Raw genomic sequence first — 25,325 nt, 5'->3', positions numbered from 1 at the left:
AATTCTGAGTATTGAAAATATCACTGCTATGTGTTCTTTTACTGCTTTTACTCTTATACATTAGTTTGGTAGATGTTTGGTCATAAACCAAAGTCTGAGAAAATGTAGATTTTGACCTGACAGTAGCGCTAGATTAATAGTCAAGCGGTAATCAGGAGTCAGTAGGATTCATCGTCTGGGAACCAGGAACCTCTGTACAAAATTTCATGTCAATCGATCCAGTAGACCGCCCGCCATTGTTAAGAAAGGTGCTTTAATAGCTTGACAGTCAGTGCCTGTGTTCCACCTGTATGATGTGATATATGCTAAGATGGATGAATTCACGCTGTAGGTGTTGTGTTTATGAAAGCATTTGTATTTATTGGCTGAGCCCTGAAGCTAATCTACCATAGAGCGACTCTCATTACCTTTCTGCAAATTCTTAAAATGACGTGGTCATTTTCTCCGTCTAAATTGCAGGATAGCTCTTCATTCTCTGCCCTCATTATGTCGTTGTACAGCCGATAAACTCTGAAATCCTCTCCCCTCCTCTCAGGCTGAGGCAGTGGGACAAAAAATACCACCGACCACGTTCAGCTTCACCCACACCCAGTGTATCCTGTATGCACTGGGGGTCGGCATGTCCACCAAGGACCCAGACCACCTGAGGTGTGTGTATGTGCATGTTTGTGACAGTCGACTTTTTTTTTATTTTATTTTTGTAATCAAAGTTCAGTAACACTACCATTTTCATGTAGGTTCCTGTATGAAGGCCATCCAGACTTCAGCTGCCTCCCCACCTTTGGAGTCATTCCCTCCATGACAGCCATGATGGATGGCAGCCTGAGCTCAGTCCCCGGACTCAACATAGATTTTACACGGGTTGGAAAACACATTTTGTCTGTTTTTTGCGTATGTGAACGTGTTTGATGTTGTGTGTACGTATCCATATGGTGTATTTCACACGGCCGTGCACACAAGAAGAACAGCAGTAATACACACATTACTCGTGCTAATGAGGCTTTAAGATGTTGGTATATATGTCACAGCTGTTCTTGCTGTTTTGTGTCAGATATTACACGGGGAGCAGTATCTGGAGCTTTACAGGCCTTTACCAACCTCAGGTATTTCCCTCTCTGCTGTTAGAGTACAAACACTTCAATGCTTAATATAATCACTGCACATTTTACATTATAATAAGAGCAATAAAAGCTGCTTTAGTGTCTCACTGAGTCATTTTAAACCAAGCCCATTTTTATGATGCCTCCTGATGTGGGCCAGGTTAGTGTTAAGCCAGGTTATATTTTTAACTGTTATATCCTATAATTGCATGTTCATGCTGAGGAAATGACCACATATGGACCAGTCTGGCCCCAGTTTATGTCTCTCATGTATTATCATTACGTTCAAGTCACGGGGCTAAGCTTTAGTTATTCTAAAAGATAAATCTCTGAGCATTGATCATAAGCAGCAGGTCATTGAACAACCTGACTGCTGTTTAGAAGATATTTGATGGATCCTCTCGGGCTCTTGTGACTGTCCGTACATCGGCTGCCGCTGTTTCCAAAATTGTGTGTCTTTTCATTTCAAACAAAGATGGTAACCAGAAATGACATCTCCATGCTTGATTTGTTCAAAGTCGAACCACATTTAAAACATTTCATTCTCAGTTATATCGACGCTATTATATTTTTCTTGTGTTATACAAATTAGGGCTGCAACCAGTGGTTATTTTCATTACTGATTCATCATTGATTCATTTTCAGTTAAATGATTAGTTGTGAAAACAGTGGAAAATTAACATTGTAATCTTACCACATCGTACGTCTCCCAAACAATTCAGTGAACTATGATGGAAGATCGGGAAAACTGGCAAATCCTCCCATTTTGTGGTGGCATTTTTGCAGAAAAACTGACTTGTGCAACCCTGATTCCAAATAAGTTTGTGATGTTGTGTTGAACGTATATAAAAACAGAATGCAGTCATTTGCAAACAAACTGTGTTTACTGTGACAGCCGTTTTACGAGGTGTTCCTGAGCCCGTGCAGTAATATCCTTTACACAATCAGGAGTTGTGTTGAGAGTCTTTGAGGATGTGCAGTTAACTTCCAAGCTGCACGAAGTTTAGTGGAATGACCTCAAACATAATGATAATACATGTGAGGCAGGAAGTGGGTCTGGGCTCAGTCATGACATGAAGTACAGAGTTAGTTTAGTCATATTGAGTACCTAAGGGACTAAATTAAAATACTTTGTTTAAATCGAATGTAAATGAATTAAATACATTTTCAGGTAAACTTACCTCTGAGGCCAGCATAGGGGACGTGTTGGACAAAGGATCTGGAGCCGTCATCCTCTTGGATGGTGAGTTTCACAGCTTTTATCTTATAGTGCATTTCTTCCATATTCATGCGTTCTCTTAACTTCACTGTGTCTTTTCCTGAAAGTTGCCTCTCAGGCTCAATTAATGAAAGTTAATTTACAGCCTGTGTCTGCGGGGATTGAAATAATGGACTGAGAACGGCTCATGTTTTTGTTTGACAATTCTGTAGAGATGGATGATATTAGAACCACTCTGATCTATAATTAATCCGACTTAAAACAAATAACATGGGACCTGAGCTTCCCTGTGGAGCCACGGAGGGAAACTCAATGTAATTTCTTTATTCACACTAAACTTCTGTTATCCTCCACGAGTTATTTCTGGCTGGGACGACACGTCACGGTCACGTCCTGCAGAGGCAGCTTGTGTGCCTTTATGCCTGCTTATATTTTGAACTGACCTAATGAAAAGAAGCAGCCAGCAGGTTGACAGGAGTCTGGATTTGATTCCTTCTGACAGCAGCTAATTGTCTCCTCACAGTCAGCTTCCATGTGGCTAATTTTACTCTAGATGTGCTGTAATGAGGAAGCAGGTGTTCTCTTCACTGCGCTTATTGTTACACGTAATGTCATGGTATGTGCAGCTGTGTTGACTGAGGGTCAAAGTGGCAGCGGATATAAACGTAATAATACATCACTTTTGCCCCGTTAAAGCTTATTAATAACAAAGCTGTAGTAAAAGAAAATAGAAAAGAAGACTTTACTGTATTTATTTCACTAAACATGTAAAACAGTCAGAACTGCTGTAAGTACATCAAGTGTCATTTTGAGGTATATTGAAGTATTTCTTGATATTTCTTCTCAACTACAGTTCAGAGGTAAATATCCTAATTTTTACTTTACTGGATTTATCTAAAGGTACCGTGTACCAAACACACTTCTCTTTACATTCAGTGTTTCATACGTCCAACAAACGCATCTCTCTCCTCATTAAAAGCATCGCAAGGCTGTTTTTTAAGTATCCACGTTTGCTCACCAGCAGTCTTCTTCTTCTTCTACTCCTTCTTCTTCTTCTTCTTCTACTCCTTCTTCTTCTTCTTCTTCTACTCCTTCTACTTCTTCTTCTTCTACTTCTATTTCTTCTTCTTCTTCTAGTCCTTCTACTTCTTCTTCTTCTACTCCTTCTGCTCCTTCTTCTTCTTCTTTTCTTCTTTCCTCGTCGTCGTCGTCGTCGTCGTCCAGGTCATGGTTTTCCATGGAGGGTTGATTCAAAGGCAGCTGGACTTGGTTGTAGAAAGGATTCATGTTTCTTTACTGACCTTCATCAGGTTGTTTTTCTGAGAAGAAAAGAAAATTAACCTGATAAAGGACTTTTGTTCTGTTTTCTCAGAAAACTGCTTAAAAATGCTTTTAAAAACTTCCTCATAGCACCTTTATCGGTCAAAAACTTAATAGCTGACTGCATCTGACATCTGATCACTTTTCTTAAATATGGTGGATTTTTATAGATTAAACTTAGCTCCTCTTCAACCCTCTGCAACCTTAATGTGCTGCTTATGCATTAATGCTGCAGTAATAATTATCCAAAAATGTAACATTCAGTGATATTCCACTGATCAATGTGCTGCATTATGACTGCTTTTACTTTTGATGCAAGAAGTGTTTTTTTCCCTCATAATATTTATAATAACTAACTCTGAATACTTGTTTCAGCACAGATATAGTTTGAATACCTCAAGTTTGAATCTGCTGCTTTACAGTAAACACCTACAGTGGCGACGAGCTGGTCTGCTACAACCAGTTTTCGGTGTTTGTGGTCGGAGCGGGAGGGTTTGGAGGGAGGAGAACCTCTGAGAAAGTCAAAGTACGTAATTCACATTTGAGTTGCGTCACCAAAACGGACGAAATAAGGCCAAGAATAGAACGCTGCCTCATATCTGATTTGTTTTGTTTGATTCCCTTCAGGCTTCTCTGCCTCCACCTAAGCGGGCACCAGATGCTGTGGTGGTTGACGCTACCACAAGAGACCAAGTGAGTGTGTGTGTGTGTGTGGGTTTAGTTGCAGAATAAATCAGTTGCATTGATAACATGTGGGTGAAGATAGGACATATTGTTTTCTGCCTCTGAAATAACTATAATGCCGTAGACAAAATGTGAAGATGCGCCAGCAGCAGCGCTGAACAGGACTTTCATTCGGTTTTAAAAAAAGCACACTAACTGTATGATGCAGCAGAATATAAAAAAGAAAGGCGGGGATAATAAACGAAATCCCTTGAGCAATTTAAATGACTGCAACCGTATCACTTCAAAGACATTCTTATTTTAGGTATCTCTTCTATTGCCTTCATGATAATTTAATTTCATCCCACATCTGTGTATGAAAAGTTCAGGGCTTTATGAATTAGATATAGATCTAAACAATTTCCATTTCCCCTGTGGTCACAGGCGGCCTTGTACCGTCTGAGTGGAGACTGGAACCCTCTTCATATAGACCCCAGCTTTGCTGCCATGGGAGGTGAGGGTCCACACATCTATTTTCCCATCGAAGATGTCGTCCCCTCCCCCTGTATTTGAGGTCGAATGATGTGTTTTGATCTCATTTATACTTTAAATGTGCTGTACTTAAAAATGCTCTTTGGTCAGGTTTCAAGGCTCCCATCCTTCACGGCTTGTGCTCATTCGGCTTTGCTGCGAGACACGTCCTCAAGCAGTTTGCCGACAATGACCCCTCCAGAATGAAGGCCATCAAGGTAAGCGTTACCTGTGATTTACACCCTGCCGTACCCTCTGTGAGACACCTGGGCCTCAAGAAGCGCTCATGTGAACAGCTTTGTTCTTCAGTGGTGCGTTCGAGTGATTTCAGAGAGTTTGTACAAAGGAAGTAATCCATACGTGTAGGTCGAGTCATGCAAAGACAATCGGCCTGTCTCCAAAGGGGGAAAAAATTAATTTGTCTTAGTTTAGATTTAATGGTTTATTTTTGGCACAGCATCTTATCCACTGCTTAAGGGTCTTTATGCAAGCTGCTTTCCAGGTTAACATCCTTTGTTGCACCCAACAGTGGAACATCATCGACTGTGTAATATTCTCTCTGTTTTCATGGCTGTTACGTCCCCTTTGACCACCTCACATTTTAGTTCTGGTTGATTTTTATTTTTTTTTAACTCATGTCAAACCATTCCCTCCTTATTTCAGTCACATTGTGGCTAACTTATTAGTATTTTCCACATGGTTTGGGATCCCTGATGCAATATAAAACAGACGCTCCTAAATTTGTCCTTGTTTTTGTCTGCTGCTCTCTGACAGCAGGATTTCACGCTCTGCAGTGTGAAATTCCTCTTTTTACTCGTGGGAGATATTTTTGTGAATGAAAGTGGCCCAGAAACAGGCAGCCTGATACGGCAATTAAGGGGAGTCGATTATGCAAATGAAACCTACTCATGAGCAGGTGGAATACATCAGGTTAAAATGAGCGATTTACAGCAAATGTGGGCAGTTAAGAGAATTTGGTGAATCTGACCCCTCTCTGAATCTGAAGTCTTGTTTAATATTGTAAAATCACTTAATGACAGACGCCATCCTCTCCTAATCCCCTCCTCAGGTTCGCTTTGCGAAGCCGGTGTTGCCGGGTCAGTCGCTGCAGACTGAGATGTGGAAGGAAGGCAACAGAATCCACATCCAGTGCAAAGTCAGTATTCAGCGCTAGTGTGCATCTCAATCCGAGTCCTGAATAAATGAGTCTGACTTGTCATTTCAGTGCTGCTCTCTGAAACAGCGCTCTCCTCTTCCATCCAGGTGAAGGAGACGGATGCCGTTGTTCTAGCTGGGGCCTACGTGGATTTACACGGCGCAGCAGAGGCTTCTCCGGAAAATCTCACTCAAGTACGTCAGCCTGAAAATGCTCCTTTCGAACAACGGTCCGCCTTCTTTTCCTTTTATCAAATTCATGGAGGCCCTGGGTCCTTCCCTTTTAGTTCTGCAGGCAAATGAGACAAAATGAATTTGAAAAATCTATGACTTGAAAATATAGTTCCAACAATCTGTTTCTTCCACCTTTGTGCAGGGAGAAGGCCTTCAGAGCGAGCTGGTGTTCGCAGAGATCGGCCGTCGTATTAAAGACTCGGGCTCAGACTTGGTCAAGAAGGTGAATGCTGTGTTTGGCTGGGAGATCACCAAAGATGGCAAGAACGCTGCACAGTGGAGTAAGTGCACTGAATGCCGTTCTGACACATTAAACAAAATGTCACTGCATTATGGGGAAAGTATCAGTTCAGGTCGGATCTTTATTGTCCCACAAAAGGAAATTCTAAGGTGATAATACAGTAGAATAATAAAGACAATTGAAGACATTAAAAATGCTGCAGCACAGAATAAAATAACATGTTCATGTGATAAAAGAAGATCCTTGTGTGTGATTTGTCTGTGAAACATGTCTGACAAAGGCGGCGGCTGCTTACCTTTACAGCGCTGCCCAGTCGATTCCTGTTTCGCTCGTTTACATTTCCGTAGCAACAACTCACTGAGCGGGTCGAGACTGTGATGGATTTGTAAAATAACAGCATGAACCTCCTTCAGCGTTAAATGATTGTATTTCTGCTCGCTGGAGTGTCTCGCTCTATATTTGCCGGTGTCGTTTTCAGCCAAGTGCGAGTTAACACATCAGCCTCTCCGGCGCCACACTAGCACTGAGCTGTCAGGTTCATGTGACGCAGATTGACGCGCTGCTAACAGGCTGTCAAGTACACCGTTAGCACGTGGAGAAAAATGGTGCTAATGGCCAAATAATAACTTCGAACAAAAGTGAGATACAAAGCAGTGTTTGACTTTTTCCATCTTCTGCCTCCGCCTTCACCCCCTCCCCCGCCGCTGTCTTCCTCCAGCCATTGATCTGAAGAACGGCAGCGGCTCTTTGCAGAAAGGCCCTTACAGCGGGAAGGCGGATGTGACCTTCACCGTGTCAGACGAAGACTTCATGGAGGTGGTGCAGGGGAAACTCAACCCTCAGAAGGTAATACACTTGGATGTACTTGTTTTTTATTGTATTTGGGATGTGGCGTTTACATGGAACCTGGAACATGAAAAACCTGTAAATCCCTGTTAATCCCTGTTCAGTATCCAGTATCCTGGACAAGGTGTTAACATGCCACAATATTCTAGTTTCAATTGAGGCGGGTTTCTGGAAACCAGGATAAGCTGTCATGAGCAAAACATAGCTAAAGGATACTGCAAAAATCATTTCCAGTATTGCATGCTAACCCACCCAGCGAATCTCTGTCTAACAAAAGGCTTGTTGAAACGCTGTGCTGCCAATGGCCTTTTCTCCCCTGCTAGTTTATCCATGTGGAAGCCAGATTTAAACTGCGACTGTGCATCTCAGCACCTCCTGCAGGGAGCAATTTAGCCCGAGTTTTAAAAACAGATGCTCTAATGATGAAATACAGTAAACCCCGTCTTCTTCCCGTCGTTCGCATCACTTCTTGTACATTTTAATTAAAGTGAAAGTGCCTTTGACGAGCCCTTCAGTCTGTTACAACGACTCCCTTGATCTCATCACGTCGGACGAAAAATGGAAGGCAATGATCTATCAAAGGCAGCTCAGAAAGCACTCAGCGCGGGCAATCAATCGGCGCTGCTTGTAATGTCTGTAGCATCTCATCCGTCACAGGGAGTGGCCATCACTGCACAGAATTTCTATGCTTCCTGGCGCGCTTGATATTGATCTGAGGCCTGTTTGTGTGCGTGTGCTTTATGAAGAGTGTCAGCGCTGAAGATCCCTCAGGCAGGGTCTTCTCCAGCCTCTCAGACGATAAAAGGAGCACCCGGAGGAAGATTAGCTGGTAGAGTTAAAAAGGACACTGCTTACTGTCACCCAGGGTCGTCGTAAATGCCTTCCCGTGATTGATTTTAGCGAGGAAAGCGCCGCATGTCATCAGTACTTCAGTTCACCCGATAACGAGACTTTTCCGCTGAGTCTCTCAGCTCTGAAGCTTATGAATATGAATGTTGTTTCATTGTTCTGCTGCCAGAACACCAGTAGTCACATATTATTCCCTTTGGCCAAAGACCTGGCTCATTTCTCTTTCTTTTGTGCGAAGTGTTAGCCACAGGCGCCTTGGCCCCATTTTACTCTCTGTGTACTTGAAAACAACTAACAGCCGACCAGATAGAAGTCAGAGGAGAGGAAAAAGTCTCTCAAGTGTGTCCTTGTTGTTCTACCAGGCGTTCTTCTCTGGCAAGCTGAAGGTTAGAGGGAACATCATGCTGAGCCAGAAGCTGGAGGTCATCCTGAAGGACTACGCCAAGCTGTGAGCTCCTCGGCAAACCCGTTGGATGATCTCAGCAACTAACCAGCCGACCAGCTCGCCGTCTGTCAGCTTTTTCCTCTCCCTGATTTATGTGTGTGTGCTTAACATGCTTTGCCTCTCGAGGGAAACACACGAAAAATTACCTAATAGCACTACTGCTACTTCAGAATGAATTCTCTCTTGTAAATTAACTTTCACTGTAAACATAACAAGTGCAAAGACTGTATAGATATATATGTTATATATGTTCTGTATAGTAATGTTGAGTTCTCACTGAATTTTTCATGTCAGTGCAACAGCAATGAATTCAACGGCTGCTCTTGTATGAAAATAAAGTAAGTCAGACTAAAAGCTCATTTCTCTATGTTTAATACAGCATTTTACGGCTTTATGGAGCTTTATAGTGAGTTTCAGCTTTTTGTTTGCCCGACCTGCAACTTTACTGTTTTTGTTCACGCTCCACGCTCTTATTGCATCATTCTCAGCAGCAGCAGGCAGCTGTTTTCAGTGAAACAGTGTAAAAAAAAAAAACAAAAAAAACAAAACAAACAAACTGTATGCTACCTGCTCACTACTAAACGGCAGTCGCACACAGTTGGTGACCAAGCGGGAAACCTCCAGGGATGAAAACTGAAGCCAAAGTGGAAGTGGCCAGAGTCACAGACACCGTGCTTCACCGTGGCTCTTCAGAAACCGATGGGGGACGTCACAGAGACTACGTCCATGTGTGCAACTAGCTGGTCAACATCCTTTAGCAACTGAAGAGCCGTTTTTATCCCTCAGGAGTTTGGAGACCAACACCAGAACTAAAAGAGAGTGAATAATGGACTGATAGTCACCTGGTGGACTCAAAAATGACCTCATATGTTGTGCTGCATTGTTGTGTCAACGGTTTGCTAACAACTTCACAACTGCTGCCCCCGACTGGCCAAAAAAACAAACAAACGAAAAATTAGTTGTTGCAGGTTTAAAGGCCCCCTGTGGAGTCTTTGACCACTAGTAGCACTTTGAAACAATGTTTTTATGTTTAGGCACAAGCACACAGACGACACGATATTCCTGCTACTGGTTTCATGCAGTTCCACTGATAGAAAGAAATAAAGTAAAGAAATATAGCAATATGCCAACAAAGGCAGAGAAGAAGACTGCTAGCAAGCAACCATAGCTGTAACTGATACAGGATTGAAATCATATGAAGAACAGGCTCTGCAAGGGTTCTGAGGATGGAAACACATTTAAAACGTTCTGATCTGAAGGATACACATTATGTATTTTGGTGAATAACATAGTAAACTTAACTTTTGTTTAAAATGAAACTCCACAGTTTTAATTCAGAAACAGTTTTATATACCTGCTGTCATAACAGAAACTTAATAAAATGTAGTTAACTATGAAAATAATGATTTTCACTTATTCTTAATCTGTGATGAACATCAATGGTTTTACTTGCTTTAATGGAAATAGTTATTCAGACTACAAACAAGTCATTTTAATACTATGTAATTGTTACAGTGTACATATAACTGCATCTAATAAACGTGGCTCTTTGGCTTGAGATGAGTCATTTTATATATATATATATTTTATATTAGTTATAGTGTATGCAATATTTTCAGAAAAGGTACTGCTGAATAGGTAATGGACCTCCTAATGTCAAAAATATGAGGTAATGAGTATATTATTATAAATCTGCCCCCAAACTAATTCCCCTAATTTGTGACAGTTAATAAAATGCATTCTACTGAAGCGAAGATGATGTGAAAGTTGAACATTAACAAAATGTTTGTTCAAAGATAATTACAATCGACTGTTTTCAACATTACAAAAAACATCTGCTCAGTTCCATCGTTTTGTTTTATTACATCGGTACATTTTCTGTATATTATACATCGATTTACACAATATCTTTTTTATAAAAATTAGAATTATCTGATCAAATTCACATTTGCAAGATTGAAGAGGGGAAAAAAGGAAGAAGTCAGTTTAATACATTTTTTTTTGTTTAGTTAAGCCGAGTGAGTTGTGTTTAGTCTACTTACACCCACCCAACTACACTGATGTGTAAAACTAATCTGTTCATTCGTTTTTTTTAAAGGAATATTTGGGGAAAAAAGCACTTGCTTTGATAAAATGTGTTTTATTCTCCAGCTTCTGTAAGAGTACATATAGTTTGGCTTTGATAAAAATTATTTTATTCTCAAGTTACTGCAGGAGTACACGCCATTTTCCAACCACCTTGATATGTGGGAAAACAAAATGCGTTTTTTTCAAGCCCACATCAGGACAGAGAGAAAAGAAAGAAATGGCAACCCAATGAAAAAAAAGCAGGAAATAAGTCTACATGTGACCTTTGATCAATCAGTCTATGATCCTAAATATGAACATATTTCATAAATATACCTATATTTGTACACAATGATATTCTTCATAAAGTGACTTTTTTGTCATTACCCACTGTTTATCTACAGCTAGTCGTTAAGATTATGCAATCACTATGAGAAGCCTTGTCTATGCGTCTACGTATATACATAACTGCAATAAATCTGCTTCATTGAAAAGGTTTTCCTCAGTTTATCCTCCCTGAAATCAAAGCTAACGTACTTTTGTTTCCCTACAGCAGCACAACAAGGTTCTACGGGTAGTTCGTTTGATGGATTACACTCCTTCAGACTAAACGGCTATAGGACAGCTGAACCCCTTCCATATTTATGTGGAAGACGCATCATATTACACACCAACCTAGATTACATTTTTCAAGCAAGTACTGAAGGCAATGTGCTGCATGTGGATGATATATAAAATAAAAAAGTGAAGCTGAAGTAATTACTTGTGATAAAGGAACTGAATGGGAAGCCAGATAGAGCAAGTCTGCTAATAAAATTAAGATGACTACAAGGCAAACAATATTGTTTTCAAGGCAGTTTTCAATCATGGTCCATATGGAAATGAAAGTTTGGAGTCAATGAAAGGGAAGTGCGTTGTTATTGGAATAAAACATTTCCACAACAAAACAGAAAACTCATTAAAACGTGTTTAACTGCCCCCAAAACCCCCTTTCCATTGTCATCAGCAAAGTTTCCTGCTACATGTTCTTAAGCTTAACATTTCAAAAAAACAAAAGCAGCCAGAAAATGGATTATTCATGGTGTCCCATACTAATGAGGGCCGCGTTAAGTTAAAGCTACTTTGTGCAACTTAATATCAATATTATCAGGACCACCAGTACTTTAGTACTGTGCCAGCATGGCAGAAGTAGTTTTCAGAGATTAAGGACACTTAATAATAATACCACTGGTTAAATCTAGGCCGGGATAAACAAACACCGTACTATATATTAGTCTTACTACCAAAGGCTTGGACTGCTTTACTGCCATCCGGTCTTGTAGTTATATGCATTACACTACATATACTTTAGCTTAATTTTTATGTGCAAATAGAGTAAGAGAAATGGCGCATTCAGGTAGTCCATGAGAACTAATAGAACGTGTAGTGGCACACATGTAAAGTCACAAATTGAAGAATATTTCGACATTTCGGGAAATACAAGCATTTGCTTTCTGGCGGACAGTTAATACTAGATGAGAAGACTGACACCGCTCTCACATCTACCCGTCAAATATGAAGCATTAGCCAGCGGCAGGTTAGCTTAGCTAGCTAGCCCGACTATGTCCAAGGGCAACAAAATCCACCACCACTAATTAACATGTTTTATGCTGTTTGTTTAATTTGTACAACAGTCCGAGCTAACCAGCTGCTGGATGTTGCTTTACTTTTAAGGGATTCATTGGTGTGATATCGGTCTTCTCTGCCAGAAAGCATGATGTCAAACTATTGCTTTAAATTGAAAATGAGTTTATTCTTTCCACCTTTATAAAATCAAAGTGTTCATTTCAAGTCAGGCTGGGAAATTCCATCATCCGTAAATTAAAATATGAAGCAATAAGTGATATGAAATTGACATCCTGTAATCCTTTAAGAGCACCTGGTCCTCTGCATTTCTGCTGTGTTCAGAAATGTGCATGGAGCACCAGAATGCGCCGTGAATCCTCGTCACTGGGTATGATGTGCTTTGTACGATGTCCACTGGTCTTACTGCATTGTGCTGAGCGGGTTCAGCAGTGTTGTCCAGTCTCGTGGTGACGTTCAAACCCCTGAAGGGATCACTTACCGCCCCTGTACCGCACAGTGCGTACACACACTCCTGGATTTTATCAGCCAAACACTCCAGCAGTGATTCCATAGGAGCCTCCACTATCATGACCTCTTTACTAATATGTGCTAATCGATAAGGTGATGCTGTATGAGAAGAACAATGCTGCAGCTTTAAACTCTTTACAGTCTCTTGTCACTCCTGCTCCTTCTACAGCTTGTGCAAAAGAAAAAAAAAAAAAAAGGTCTCCACGTGCTGTTCAGTAGAAACCGAGTTTGTTTTGGAGAATCTCCGGCTGGGGTTTCTGTCTCCTTTTCAGTTTGTTCCGACTGACTGTGCCCACTTCAACTTCCACTACAGTTTAAAACACTCGTAGAGGCTCCTGTGTTTGGTCGGCTGTAAATGTGCCGCATGAAGCTCGGCAGATGTGATCATTCTTTGGCCCCTGGATCAGATGACAACACGCTCACACTCCGTGAAAGTCAGTAAATCCAGTGAATAACCCACCTCCATTTACACTGATGACGTCATTGTTCTGCCACGGCATCATTCCCCAAAAATGAGCCCATGACGGCCACTGTTTCAATCAGGGATGTCCACAGCTGGCAACTCTGCTTGGTCATTTACAAAGCACTTCACATTATTCAGTTTAATTGCTTTTCACACCTTATTTTTCTACATTTGTCTATATGATGAACTTGACATCGGTCTTGAGGTTGCCGTGGTTGTTGTTGTTACTGACAACACTGAAGCGGTTGGGGAGGATCCTCATCTTCATGGTTCCGTCGGCGCCGCAGGAAAAGATGTGATTGGCCGGTCCCACCTCGATCTGCATGACCCCCGTGCCCAGGTTCCTGAAGAGCGACTGGCGGGCGTGTTCGCTGGGAAAGGTGTAGAGCGGACACTGTGTGGCCAGGCTCCAAACCTGGAAGAGTTAGCATAGAGATCCTTATCAACAGAACATTAAAGAAGAAGTCTGCTGAGATCTTTCTTATTGTCAACAATCAACTGATCCTGCTAACAAGCATCGTTTGCTTCGTCAAAGCCTGACGGAGCTCATTCCAAACCTACGACAAACAGCTTTCTGTTCGAACATGTTTTATGTGTGTGACTCTGAATGCCCAACGGTAAGAAGAGGAGAGAGAGGACGTTGGAAATTCACGTTAGCTGCAGGGAAGCTGGCAGGCTGCGGGTCTGAGGGAGAGCTGCAGGAGGAAGGAGAGGACCGGAGAGAGGAAATGTGACCAAAAACTGAACAGAAAGTAGAAGGAGGAGCAGTCACGAGGAGGAGTGAGCGAGGGAAGGAGAGGCGGAGGAGGAGAGAGGCGGCCTGTGTGACGCAGAGAGAGCGACAGTTTGAATGATGGCAGCAGCACGAAGCACTGTTCTCCACTGTAGGCTGAGTTTGTTCAGAACAATCTGTAAAATCTCTCTTCTTCCCTCCCAGTTTCCAGCCGGCTGAACCGCTTCCTGTTTGGCTAAATGTTGCCCACCAGCTGTATTTCATGATGTTACGAATGCAATTACAATTAGCCACATAATTTAATTAACAACAGTTTTATTTAAATAAATAAAGCATTTTGTTCACTACTTTATCAGCGGGATCACTTTTACTTTCCATGATTTCAGCATCACAACCTGGTGGAACATATAACTTGTCTCCCTTACTTGATCCCACATACACCTTCCTGGTGCTTTAACACTCGCTGGCACACATCAACAGTTGAAAATAGTCCCCAGCAAACTACACTATTTACTCCAGTTAAGCCTTTTTTAAAAAATGAAACTATATATTTGTGACCTGTTTTTAAAGATTTACAGCTTCAGTAGGAACCAATGAGGGTCCACTGAGAGCCATGCTGAGCTCTGTGCAACTTATTTGAGGCGTATTCCCAGCCTGGGAGCGTTATTATTTGATAAGTCTGCACGTATTAGTTAATCTTCCTGTTCCACTGACTCCCATCAAACACTTTAAAAGCTCTTATATTTGCAGACATCCACGTTAAATTTTCAATCAGCCAATATACGATTAATGACTTCAGATGAGAAACATCACACGCAGCTCCGGAGGTTTTTTTTTGTGAGCGATCATCCAGAATGACAGTCATTTGAATTTCAAGCAGATGTGCACTGCACCATTTCTTGTATGTCTGCATGACGCAGTAGCTCCATCCTTGGAGTGACAGCTGTGTGATCTGCGCCAACATATTCAAGTCTAAAAGATGAAAGACCCGCTGTCTCTGGAAATATATTAGCTGAAGACGCTCACATCTCCTGTCTGTTCAGTCAAATGCACCTTCCTTTGCCTTTTCCCGTGTCACCTTACACGTATGCCTCCATCATCCAATCACGCTGTCGTTCCCAGCAGGCAGTTAATCGTGAGCGTGACGCTGGTTTACAGTGGCTCTGAAGGTGTGGACTGTCTCTATGGAGCAGTGCATTGTTAATGTGGAGGAGAGCCATTCACACCTGAGGGCCAAACACCCCACAGGACTGTTGTGTCAGCCACAGGTGAACTTTGCGAAGAGGAAATCATCAAAACTGTGTTCATAATTTTTAGAATTACTCTTCCCAGTGATGCTCTCATATAAAATTAATAACTTCTGAGAAAAAAAAAAGTCACAGAACCTCTGTGACTTAAAATTCTCCAAGAGAGCGAACTGTCTGGTTTCCACTTGCAACTGACCTTGAACGCCGCCAACAAATCCTCATAAATATTCATACATTCCCCTGTCTGGAATATACCTCTGAAAATTTCATATTTATTAAACAGAAATGAATTTAACGACACTAATTAAGTTGGGGATTCAAAATAATGAAAGAGAAGTCAGAAAAAGTACCCTGATATTGCCCTCAGATGATCCACTGATGAAGCAGTCCTCAGTTGGATCGACAGCCAGGGCTTTGACCGGCGAGTCGTGGGCCTGGAAGCTCTGGCGCTGGTGCCTGTGGGGAAGCTCCAGGACGCTGATCCAGCCCTTCCTCCCGCCTGTGATCAGCAGCTGTTGTCGGGGGGCCATCGAGAGCACGGTAGCACCGGACTCGTGGCAGCAGAACGCTGGGAAGAGAAAGGGGAAGGGGAAGGAGGGTGTGTTGAGGAGAATAAGATGGACAAATCAGAAGGAATGTGACAGAATCAAAAGAAGCATTAAGAGAAGAAATCAAAAAGGTGGACAGAGAGGAGAATATGTGGAGGAAATAAAGCATCAATTAATAATTTGTTAAAAATACCCATCAGAAAGTCCAAGCAGATGTTTTAAAAGTTGTCTGTTTTCTTCGACCCAAGAGTACAAAACCCAAAGATATTCAGTTTAATATTAGAAAAGACAAAGAAAACAGAAGATATTCACATTTCACAGGCTGGAAACATTGATTTTTGGCTAAAAAAAATAACCAACGATTAAACAGTGATGAAAACTGACTGTTACAAAAAAAAACCCCCAATCGTTTCTAGTGCTGCATCTTACCATGCACAAGGCTGTTTGCAGGAGTCACCAGAGTGTCCCACAGACACACGTTCCTGTGGATTCAAAAAGGACCAAATCATTATCTATCCCTTCTAACGATTTAATCAAAGGACACGGTATGATCCCTGATGGCCACAGTACGGTGGAGCCAATGGAAAAGATTCAGCTTTTAATTAGGAGTTCATGGAACAGAAATCATTTGGGGGGACCGGAGACGAAATTCTCCTTCCAAGTCTCTGGTACCTGTTGTCTGTAGAAAGACCCGCAGTGGCAATGAGGGAGGAGGAGCCCACGAAGACAAAGTCGTGAGCTGTCTTGTTGTGGCACTGCAACGTCTGGCAGAGAGAAACAAAGGAGACGGTTAGTAACAGTGACAGTAATAGAGAAGCAGGCGAAGAGAGGACAAAAATGAAAATGACAGGAAGAAAGCGCGAGGATACAGAGAAGGTCTAGACAGATGAAGACTGAAAACAAACGTGCTGGGAAAAGAAAAGGTGGCTCAGTGGGTTTCTTACCAGATATGGTTTGGGTGCGTTCCCACTTGTGTTGGTCTGCCAGAGACTCAAACCACCATCAGCATCTACGATACCAAACTACACAAAACATTCAGAGAGCAGATATGAGACTTTGCTGAAATTAAGTTAGAATGATCCTTTGTTTTACATAGACAGAGAAAAACATATTGTGTTTGCACACCCACTGAGAACCGTCACTCCCTTCAGGTGATTTGGACTGGGCTCAAATTATCTTCCAAAACACATCACCAGCCTCATAATTCCAAGTACCACTTACATAACTAAAATCAAGTGCTCTGCATGTCCTCTCGTTCCAATCTTTTTTCAAAAAGCATATTTCACTCTTTTGGCCAGAACAGGCAGATAAGATAGCACTGGCACAGGAGAGGCACCATCTGAGAAAATTATTAGCTCGAGGCGAGTGCCTGAGTTCAGAGCGGTTGAATCACTCAGCTGAAGAACAATGTGTGCTGAAGCCAAACTCCCCACTGTGGTTTGTGCCTGAATAGCAAAGTTGTGAGAGAGGAAGTGTGAAAATGTTGCTGAACCTGACAGGCTCAGTGCCGTGTTGCAAAGCTCAGAATAGTTTGACATCTGAATGGTGGCAGCTCGCCGTTCAAAGGGTTCAGTCCATATGCTGTTAGGGCATCGCCGGTTCAAGCAACTGTTCTGCATATGTTCCATCTTCTGTTATGACTAACGGATTTAGGTCACTTGTGTTGGAGTCATCTGGTCAAGTGCTGCTGAAAAACATCTCGAAAACTTCAGATTGTGCAGAACAGAGCTGCCACATTAGCTCTACACTGTTCTTTCCTGCTAATGTGTGTCAGATGCATAAACGATTGTGTGTGGAAGCTCCTGAAATTTTTTTTTTTTTTTTTTTAACATATGACATGTCAAGTAAGGACTACAGCTGGTAGCACCAGTCACCAGTCATGTATTATTTCATGTGTAGATTCATTATTCTTATTTTCTGATTTTTGTTTTTGGCTTGTGTTGCATTTTCTTGCCTTATTGATAGTGTGATTTTTGGGTTGTTGTCTTTTTATTGCTGTTGTTTCTGTGTGGACCCGAAATAGAACAGCGACTGCTTTACGGAAGCTGCTGGAGATCCAAAGAAAGAGTTACGTGTGTGTGTGTGTGTGTGTGTGTGTGTGTGTGTGTGTGTGTGTGTGTGAGAGAGAGACTTTGTTACCTTGTTTCCCTGGTGGTTGAATCGTATCCTTGTGACTCTGGAGTTGCCTGGACTTCTGAAGCAGATGATCTGCTGGGAGTGACCCCACTCAAACATCCTCACGCTACCATCCTGCGCTCCAGTCAGGTCTGAAAAACAGACGTCGGTTCGGCTCATTTTCCAGTGCATCTTGATGAGCATTCTGGTCCCAACATGGGGTTTTGGCATTTCTTTGCTCTCAAAAATCATCTGTTTTATATTTGATGAAGGAAAGGGTTTATTTCACACACACACTTCAGCAGCAGTTCTTACGACCTGCTGGGAATTATTCCACCCAAACACCTCACAACCAAATCCCCACTCTGCAGTTTGACTGGAAAATACAAGGTTGTAACAAGTAGGGCTCGCTCAGCCTTTTCTAAATCAACAGCAGCACTGGGAGCAGAAGAAACAAAAAGTTTGCCACTTGCTAAACATCTACATACTAGAAACTTTTTGGGTGATGCAACCGTCCTCTGCAGGCTCTTCTTAACATGAGAACTATATCTGATCGCACCTTTAAGAGGCGGATACCTTTCTAATCTTCTGACAGATATTAGTTGTACTTACAGTAAGGCAGTGTGGGATGGGAGGTCATTCTTCTCACATTGTTGATATTTCTCTTGATCATCTGGGAGAAGAAAAGTGAAGAGGAGGAGATTCTTAGTCAGCCAACATTAGCAGAAAACTATGCATTTTATTAGAGGGGAATTCTTTACAACAGGAACAAGCACACTGCTAAGTAATAGGACACAGTTACAACAGTGTGACACTACTCTAAAGCCTTTTCACACAGAGAATACATTTGTTTGCTAGGTTCCTCACTTGTTAAAGTTTGTCTTTTGTTGTTTTTTTGTCTTTTACATAAAGAGTGCGGCTTAATTCAGACATAGAATAACATGACATTAAGTTGCGACTCACCCATCACATGCTTTATGTGAAGTGTTTTTGTGGATATTCATAATTTCATTCATAACTGGTTTAAGTTTAATAGTGAATAGTGAAAATAGTGAAAAATAAATCGACAGGGAAATGGACTTCAACACACCACTGGCCTCATTATTTTTGTGGTTGTGGCTTTGAGGCTTTTATGTCTAAACTGAGATGGAGGAAAAATATTTAGACTTGTTTGATATTAGAAAAACCTCATTAGCACCTTCAAAGTGGGCTTGAAGATTTGTTCTCTAAGCAAGAGCAAAAACTGGAGTGACGTATGACACCATGCAACCCTGGACGAGAGTCTGAATGAACACCGTAAACAGACTACATCAGCGATCCCTGAACGCCAGAGCGAAACTGGTCAGACTGGGAAGGGGTCAAAGGTTATCGACCAGGAGTCAGTAAATGTCCAGACAAACATGAAGGACAGCATTGACATCCGACACCAGAGATCATCTTTGAATAGAGACAGGTGTATTGCCTTTGTTGACGAGATAATAATGGAGTTATACTCAAGGGAAGCAAGACATGAGAAGGTGCTCTCTGTGCCTTTTCAACCTTGTTGTGCTGCAGCTTTTATGTCAGTGTGACTGCATTCAACTCAGGCCTCAGAAATGGACAATGCTTCTAATGTGGATGTCGCTGCAAAGAAGCTATAAGATGTAAAACGCAGATGCTTCACACACATCTACACTCCAGCAGCACAGAAGATCTATAAAATCAGACCCCCAAGATTAGTGTCACCAATTCAGCTTCTGACCAAATGTAAAATATGGTCACAATCTCCCCTTCTGTTCCTGAGTTGTGGCGTTCACTAATGGCCAGAAAAGTGTTTCTGAAGAACATTATGATCTCACAGTAGGACGTTCAGAGCTGCTGCATTTTAGTAACCAAATACTCCCTAAAAGCAGTCAACTAGTCGATTTATTGTTGGAGATATATATTTTTTTCACCAATAACAATGATCATTTCTCATCAAAAAGGTCTCAAATACAACCAGTAAAGGGTTAACAAATATAGGCAGGACCACTGTGGGGGTAGGGAAACTAGCAGAGTCCTCGATTGGCTCTCAGATCCTTGATCTGTCCACTTCAAAGAAAAAATTCTCATCTGATTATTATGCCAGGGTGAATATATTTAACACTGTATTTAGTTCCAGCATGAATGAATGGTTGCTCTATCATCATACAGCATAAGTTGTCTTAATACACTGTAGCTCAGTTTTTTTCTGTTCTGTATTATGACTTGTGGCCCAGATAAGCGCAGATTAACAGCAATGAGCGCCAGAGATTTATTTATTATCATCTCTAAATGTATTCTTCTCCAACCTTGAGCAGGCCGCCTGACTGGTTGGTAAAATAATTACGAAGCAGAGTGGCTCTTACTGTCCAGTCTGCATATCAAGAGCAATGAACAAGCTTGTTAATATCAACAAACATGACTCACAACTACTCAATTCAACAACGTTGCTACCACCAGAATCAAATCAATCTTCTTCCCCACTGCTAACGCCAAGTTTCTCTGCTCAGAAAAACAACTATTACACACTTTTCCATTAAAAAAAGCATAAAAATGACAGAGGTTTGGGCCTGGTGTCTCACCAGCTGATGCTGCTGGAGTCAGCAACATCTTTGTTCCTTTGTAAGTCAATGAGGGAAGCTAATGTTAGCAGCCATGATGCTTTTGGCAAACTGAGCCCAGAGAGAAAGAAGATGAATTATTAATTAAAATCATTTAGACTGCTTTGAGGATTTTGCTTGGAGTACAAAGATGGACAGATCCAGAGCAACAGGCAACATCAGCAGTGAGGAGTATACTAAACCCATGGCAATCATTATTGTACTGTCCATAGAAGCTTAAAGGAGCCTACTGCTGACTTTAAAACTCATACATTTAGAGATGCTCCAACATCTGAGGCTTCGCTCATTATTTTCAACATTACAACCATAAAACATTACACAACAATAAAATAGTGCAATAAAAATAAAAACAGAAATAATGATGGCAAAATGTTGACTCTTATGTGTCAAGACTTTTTAAACACGTATTTTCATGTTGTACAGAGATTAATTAAAGCGGTGGCTTCAAAAATATAGGAAACCAAAAAATTAGGGCTGCAACTATCAATCATGTTTAGGACTGATTAATATGCCAATCATGTGTAATTTTGAGGCTGAATGTGACTCAAATGGTTCTTAAATTAGTTGTTGTGAACATCCCTAGCTGAACTGGGGAAGTTTTGGTTCTCTATATATGGCCCTGTAATTAAAGCAAGTGATATAAAAAATAATAATAAAGAAAGAAGGAAAAAAAGCTCAAGTAATATAATCACATACAAATTCAGGTCTAGAGCTCACCACAGATGCACCCCGGCCCGTCTGCACTCCTCCCAGCCATGGCATGTTGATGGGTGTGCCGGGGCTACTGTGAGTGTACGGTGTGGTGCCGTGGAGGGTGGCAAAGTCATCGCGTGCGTGGACCACCAGGAAGTCATCGCCACCAACACTACAGAGACAGAATCATTATTAGGTATTTTATATATTTTCATGACAAGAAAGCAGTTAAATCCTAAAGGGAATACTCTGAGACAGATTTAGCAGGAAGAACTTGATTTCAGAAAGCAAGGTAAGATTATTAATCCTTAGAGAAAAGTAAGATAATTCAGACAAATTATACCAACATCGTCCTGTTTACAAGAAAACTTTTTGTTGGCACTGTGTGGATTTTTAGAGAAACTACATCCATATCGCCATTGTATAACCATCCAAACATGGACACACAATACAGATGCATATACACCACCTACACGCCCATTACTGAACCAATCACATTGCAACAGGCCCACATGCAACTTAGCTCCGTTGGTATAAGGGTGAAAAGGTGACTTGATGTTACTCTGAATGAACTCTCACAGCCGTTGGCCTCAGCAAGTACAGTGCGCACACACAAACACACACACATCACTCTCTCACCCTTTGGTTTCAGCCTCATCGTCATCGATCCACGTCAAGATCTGTGTGGCCAAGATGGATGACACGTCCAACTCCTGAATGTCATGGGTGGAGGCCATGACTAAACAATTACGATTTGCCTGGGGGACAGACAGAGGCAGGAAGTGGGTAAAGAGAGAGGCGGGTGACGGAGAGGATGAAGGTAAGAAAAAAATTGGATGAGGCTTAATGTATGTGCAAAATCTGAAAAAGTTAGAAGGTCCACAAAAGTGAGACAAACACTGCATCCAACTCTATTCTGCCTGTGGTAACAAAACCATAAGTTCTGCTTTTAATGATGACCTGAGGTGCACCTTCCTTTGATTGTTGCTGAGAAGAAGCCGGCACCATTGCCTCTCTTTAAGTAAATAGCTACATTCAAGGCAGTGTGTACCTCTTTCTATATAAGGCAAAGAAAACACGGCTCAACTACATCAAAGGGGCTCGGATATGGCATAAGAGTTGTGCCACTGGCCAAAACAGTTTCATATTTGTTTTGATTTTGAACTGTGTGCTCTGCATTAGAAGGTGCATTGGTCAAAGAGAAACTATGACTTAAAATTCAGAGTTTTTTTTAACTGAATTTGAAGTTCTGTTAGAATCCACCACAATTTAAAACTTCAAAAACAGGATAAGAAATTGTATTTAATTGGCAAGCAGCACATCAGTTTTACCATAGTAGAAAGCACTGTCACCATGCACAGCAGGGCTACAACCACTTGGGGTTTTAGCCAACTTGGGGACACATACCACCAACATATTATCACCGTATTAAGTTGAAATGCAAATAGTTGCCTCTTCAAACACTGAGCAGTGCATGGAGCAACATTAACATTTTTTTGTGTTTCTGGCCACCAACTCACTATCTTTTTACTTCTGTTTTTGGTCTCCACCGACTCCTGTGGGAACTGTCTAGCTCTTTAGTTGCTAAATGCTCTGCCATGTCCAAAAGCTAAACTTTTTCTGCCGAGCAGGTAGCGTACAGTGGGTTAGAGCTTTTTCACTAAAAAGAGTTGCCTCCTGCAACTGGAAAAGAGGCTGATGAGCAGTAACACTGGGGAGGAATGCACCAACTCCCACAGAGGGTAAATAAAACATTTTAACCGTTGATTTTTGTAGTCTTCCAATAGATACAAGTAAGATTTGAATATTTTTGTTGCCGAAAGTCATATCCATATATCTATGTATTCAATGTTTTCCTAGAAACAGAGAAAAAACTAGAATGACTTTAAAAATGAGACTACCACACTGGCTTTCACAGTACTGATTAATTGCAACATTACTAAACAATCATATACATTATACTGGAGGTGGGTATTCTGAGTTTTAAACGGACCACACTAGATTGTTAAACCAGTCCTTAGTTGGAGACACACTATGCTTTTGTCATAGTATGTTGTGTCGTTCAGTGACATCTGTGTAAAAGAGTTGTACCTTGTTGATGGCAAAGGCTGTGATGATGTCAGATTCCTTGTGGATGATGCGTGCCTTTCCTCCAGGGGAGCCCAGATCTGACTCACTCTGCACAGAGGAACGCAAACACACAGACACACACACACACACACACACAATGGAGACTTAATGATTACAGCTGAAATGTTGGTCAACATTCCCTGCAGACAAAACAGCGATAACTTTAGATACATTTCCCTTCACGCCACAGAATCATGGCCTGACAAGATCCATGAGAGAGGTTGATAAATGAACTGTCAACTCATTTGCTGTAGAACATAACAGAGCGGATGTTAAAAAAGAGCAAGGGCTCAAGCTAATAGTGCATTCACATGACGTTGGAATAATAGGATAAATGTGTTCCCCTGATTGGGAAGTTCACATGAATATATATATTTTATACATGTTCTTTGTAGCTTCCATGTTGTTTCCCCATAATGACTTAAAAGCTCATGAACACAGCAAAATCAGAAGAATGACTTCCCAACTGAGGAAATGGGACCCTCCAAAGAGCATGTGAATGCACTATTAGTGTAATCTTCGTTTTGTACATTATATGATACGTGCACTCTATGGTGTTTGTTTGTCTTTCCTTTTGGGGCTAGGAGAGGTCATGTGAGGAGCATCGGGCCACACAGTCAACAGTAGCACACATAACTGGGTTAGTACTATTAGATGGCATGAGCACAAGCACATACTGTACCATAGAGGTCCATGGGATGTATGCAGAGTAAGATATACTGTCGCTCTTTAAATTGTATAGAGATGATACATTTTGATGCTAAAGTTGCTCAAAATGAGACAGGCATCCTTTGAGCATGAGATTGAATTAAAGTCTTTACAGCATTTATTCAAGGGGAAAAGACCATGTCTTTTTCTGTCAGATGGAATAAACTATAACTTGACTTGCAGAAATCTAAATATGGTGGTTTGCCATTTTCACAGAGCACATAATCCCTGTGGGATGTAGATTGACTGCGACAGTGTTGGGCCCATTAATCAGAAGCTATTCAGCTTCATAGCTTGTCCTCTGAGAGACTGGGTTAATTAACACGCAGCCAAATGGAGTAGCTACAACGTGGCAGCTTGCACAGGGTGAGCCAGAAGATTAGAAAACTCTATGAAGCATCAGTGTACAGTGCAATTTAAGATTTATGGTTCATATTCACATGAATATTCAGATATCTAAATGTAAGATTAATATCAAACACTGACAGGAACATACAGAGTTCACGGCCCAGAAAACACACGTACTGTAATTCTGTCAAGATTGTAATTTGAATGTTTCTCAGATTATATGTGGCAGGCCACATTTAGCATTCTACTTTGGCAGGCAAATACATGGCACATGATGTGCATGCTCCCATATCTAATCAGTGGTACAGTTTGTACCACCCACACTACAGTATGGTGATGTGAAGCATGTTTCATAAGGTTTCACAACATCTACACAGAGTACCAGATTATTTATTAATCGGCCTTGACAAATCAGAAGTAGTAGTTGTTAATATTTAAAATATCACATATTTTTGTGAACATGCAACAAAAACCCTCAGATAAAACAATGCCATTTTCTGCTACAGGCTGGTTCTGAAATTTAGATTTATGATTCAACATTTAGAGTTTGCAGTCACATATTGTAAAGAGTGCTGATAAACTGTGTGACCACAGACCTCAACTCGAACCAAATTATTTAAGAATTTTTCTGAGAGATTAATTGTATGCTTTTTAATTATGTTCTACAAAAATGGCATGGTTTTATTTATGTAACATTAAATTATTGGGATTATAATGTCCCAGACTGTACCACAAGAATGGCCGTCCCACCCCATAGGGCTGGGCATTGTTTGATGTTTTCAAATACCAGTGCCAGTACCTTACTTTACTGAATGTAAACACGCACTTCTAAAAACAAAACTTCTTCAGGATATAGTTCTAAATTTGGAACATAATTTTGAAAATCAGGAAGCGTCAGATCAAAGAATAAGTGAGA

At 41.2% G+C, this 25,325-nt stretch overlaps 2 protein-coding genes across 6 annotated transcripts in view; one reads left to right on the top strand and one right to left on the bottom strand.

The window, feature by feature from the left end:
• hsd17b4 (hydroxysteroid (17-beta) dehydrogenase 4) overlaps positions 1 to 10,161 on the top strand; it is a 28,688-nt gene extending 18,527 nt beyond the window's left edge. Inside the window, exons 13-25 of the mRNA XM_041936709.1 lie at positions 536 to 648; positions 738 to 861; positions 1,052 to 1,103; positions 2,272 to 2,343; positions 4,062 to 4,165; positions 4,267 to 4,332; positions 4,747 to 4,816; positions 4,945 to 5,051; positions 5,903 to 5,989; positions 6,097 to 6,183; positions 6,365 to 6,503; positions 7,182 to 7,309; positions 8,521 to 10,161. Coding sequence (XP_041792643.1) covers positions 536 to 648; positions 738 to 861; positions 1,052 to 1,103; positions 2,272 to 2,343; positions 4,062 to 4,165; positions 4,267 to 4,332; positions 4,747 to 4,816; positions 4,945 to 5,051; positions 5,903 to 5,989; positions 6,097 to 6,183; positions 6,365 to 6,503; positions 7,182 to 7,309; positions 8,521 to 8,610 — 1,239 coding nt within the window. The 3' untranslated portion in view covers positions 8,611 to 10,161. The remainder of the gene's footprint in view (positions 1 to 535; positions 649 to 737; positions 862 to 1,051; positions 1,104 to 2,271; positions 2,344 to 4,061; positions 4,166 to 4,266; positions 4,333 to 4,746; positions 4,817 to 4,944; positions 5,052 to 5,902; positions 5,990 to 6,096; positions 6,184 to 6,364; positions 6,504 to 7,181; positions 7,310 to 8,520) is intronic.
• Positions 10,043 to 25,325, bottom strand: part of LOC121606403 (dmX-like protein 1) — a 56,037-nt gene continuing 40,754 nt past the window's right edge. For 3 of the 5 annotated variants that reach the window (XM_041936703.1, XM_041936706.1, XM_041936704.1), the window contains 10 exons: positions 23,315 to 23,401; positions 21,863 to 21,981; positions 21,227 to 21,395; positions 18,522 to 18,582; positions 17,934 to 18,061; positions 16,739 to 16,816; positions 16,467 to 16,558; positions 16,224 to 16,276; positions 15,597 to 15,814; positions 10,043 to 13,681 (listed from right to left, as the gene is read on the bottom strand). In XM_041936703.1, coding sequence (XP_041792637.1) covers positions 13,442 to 13,681; positions 15,597 to 15,814; positions 16,224 to 16,276; positions 16,467 to 16,558; positions 16,739 to 16,816; positions 17,934 to 18,061; positions 18,522 to 18,582; positions 21,227 to 21,395; positions 21,863 to 21,981; positions 23,315 to 23,401 — 1,245 coding nt within the window. In that variant the 3' untranslated portion in view covers positions 10,043 to 13,441. The remainder of the gene's footprint in view (positions 13,682 to 15,596; positions 15,815 to 16,223; positions 16,277 to 16,466; positions 16,559 to 16,738; positions 16,817 to 17,933; positions 18,062 to 18,521; positions 18,583 to 21,226; positions 21,396 to 21,862; positions 21,982 to 23,314; positions 23,402 to 25,325) is intronic. The other 2 variants (XM_041936705.1, XM_041936708.1) reach the window with 1 other exon arrangement.

The sequence above is a fragment of the Chelmon rostratus genome, chromosome 5, assembly GCF_017976325.1.
Source record: "Chelmon rostratus isolate fCheRos1 chromosome 5, fCheRos1.pri, whole genome shotgun sequence".
In the NCBI taxonomy this organism is placed as follows: domain Eukaryota; kingdom Metazoa; phylum Chordata; class Actinopteri; order Chaetodontiformes; family Chaetodontidae; genus Chelmon; species Chelmon rostratus.
Note: the sequence above shows the minus strand (reverse complement) of the source record. Positions and strands in the feature narration are given on the sequence as shown.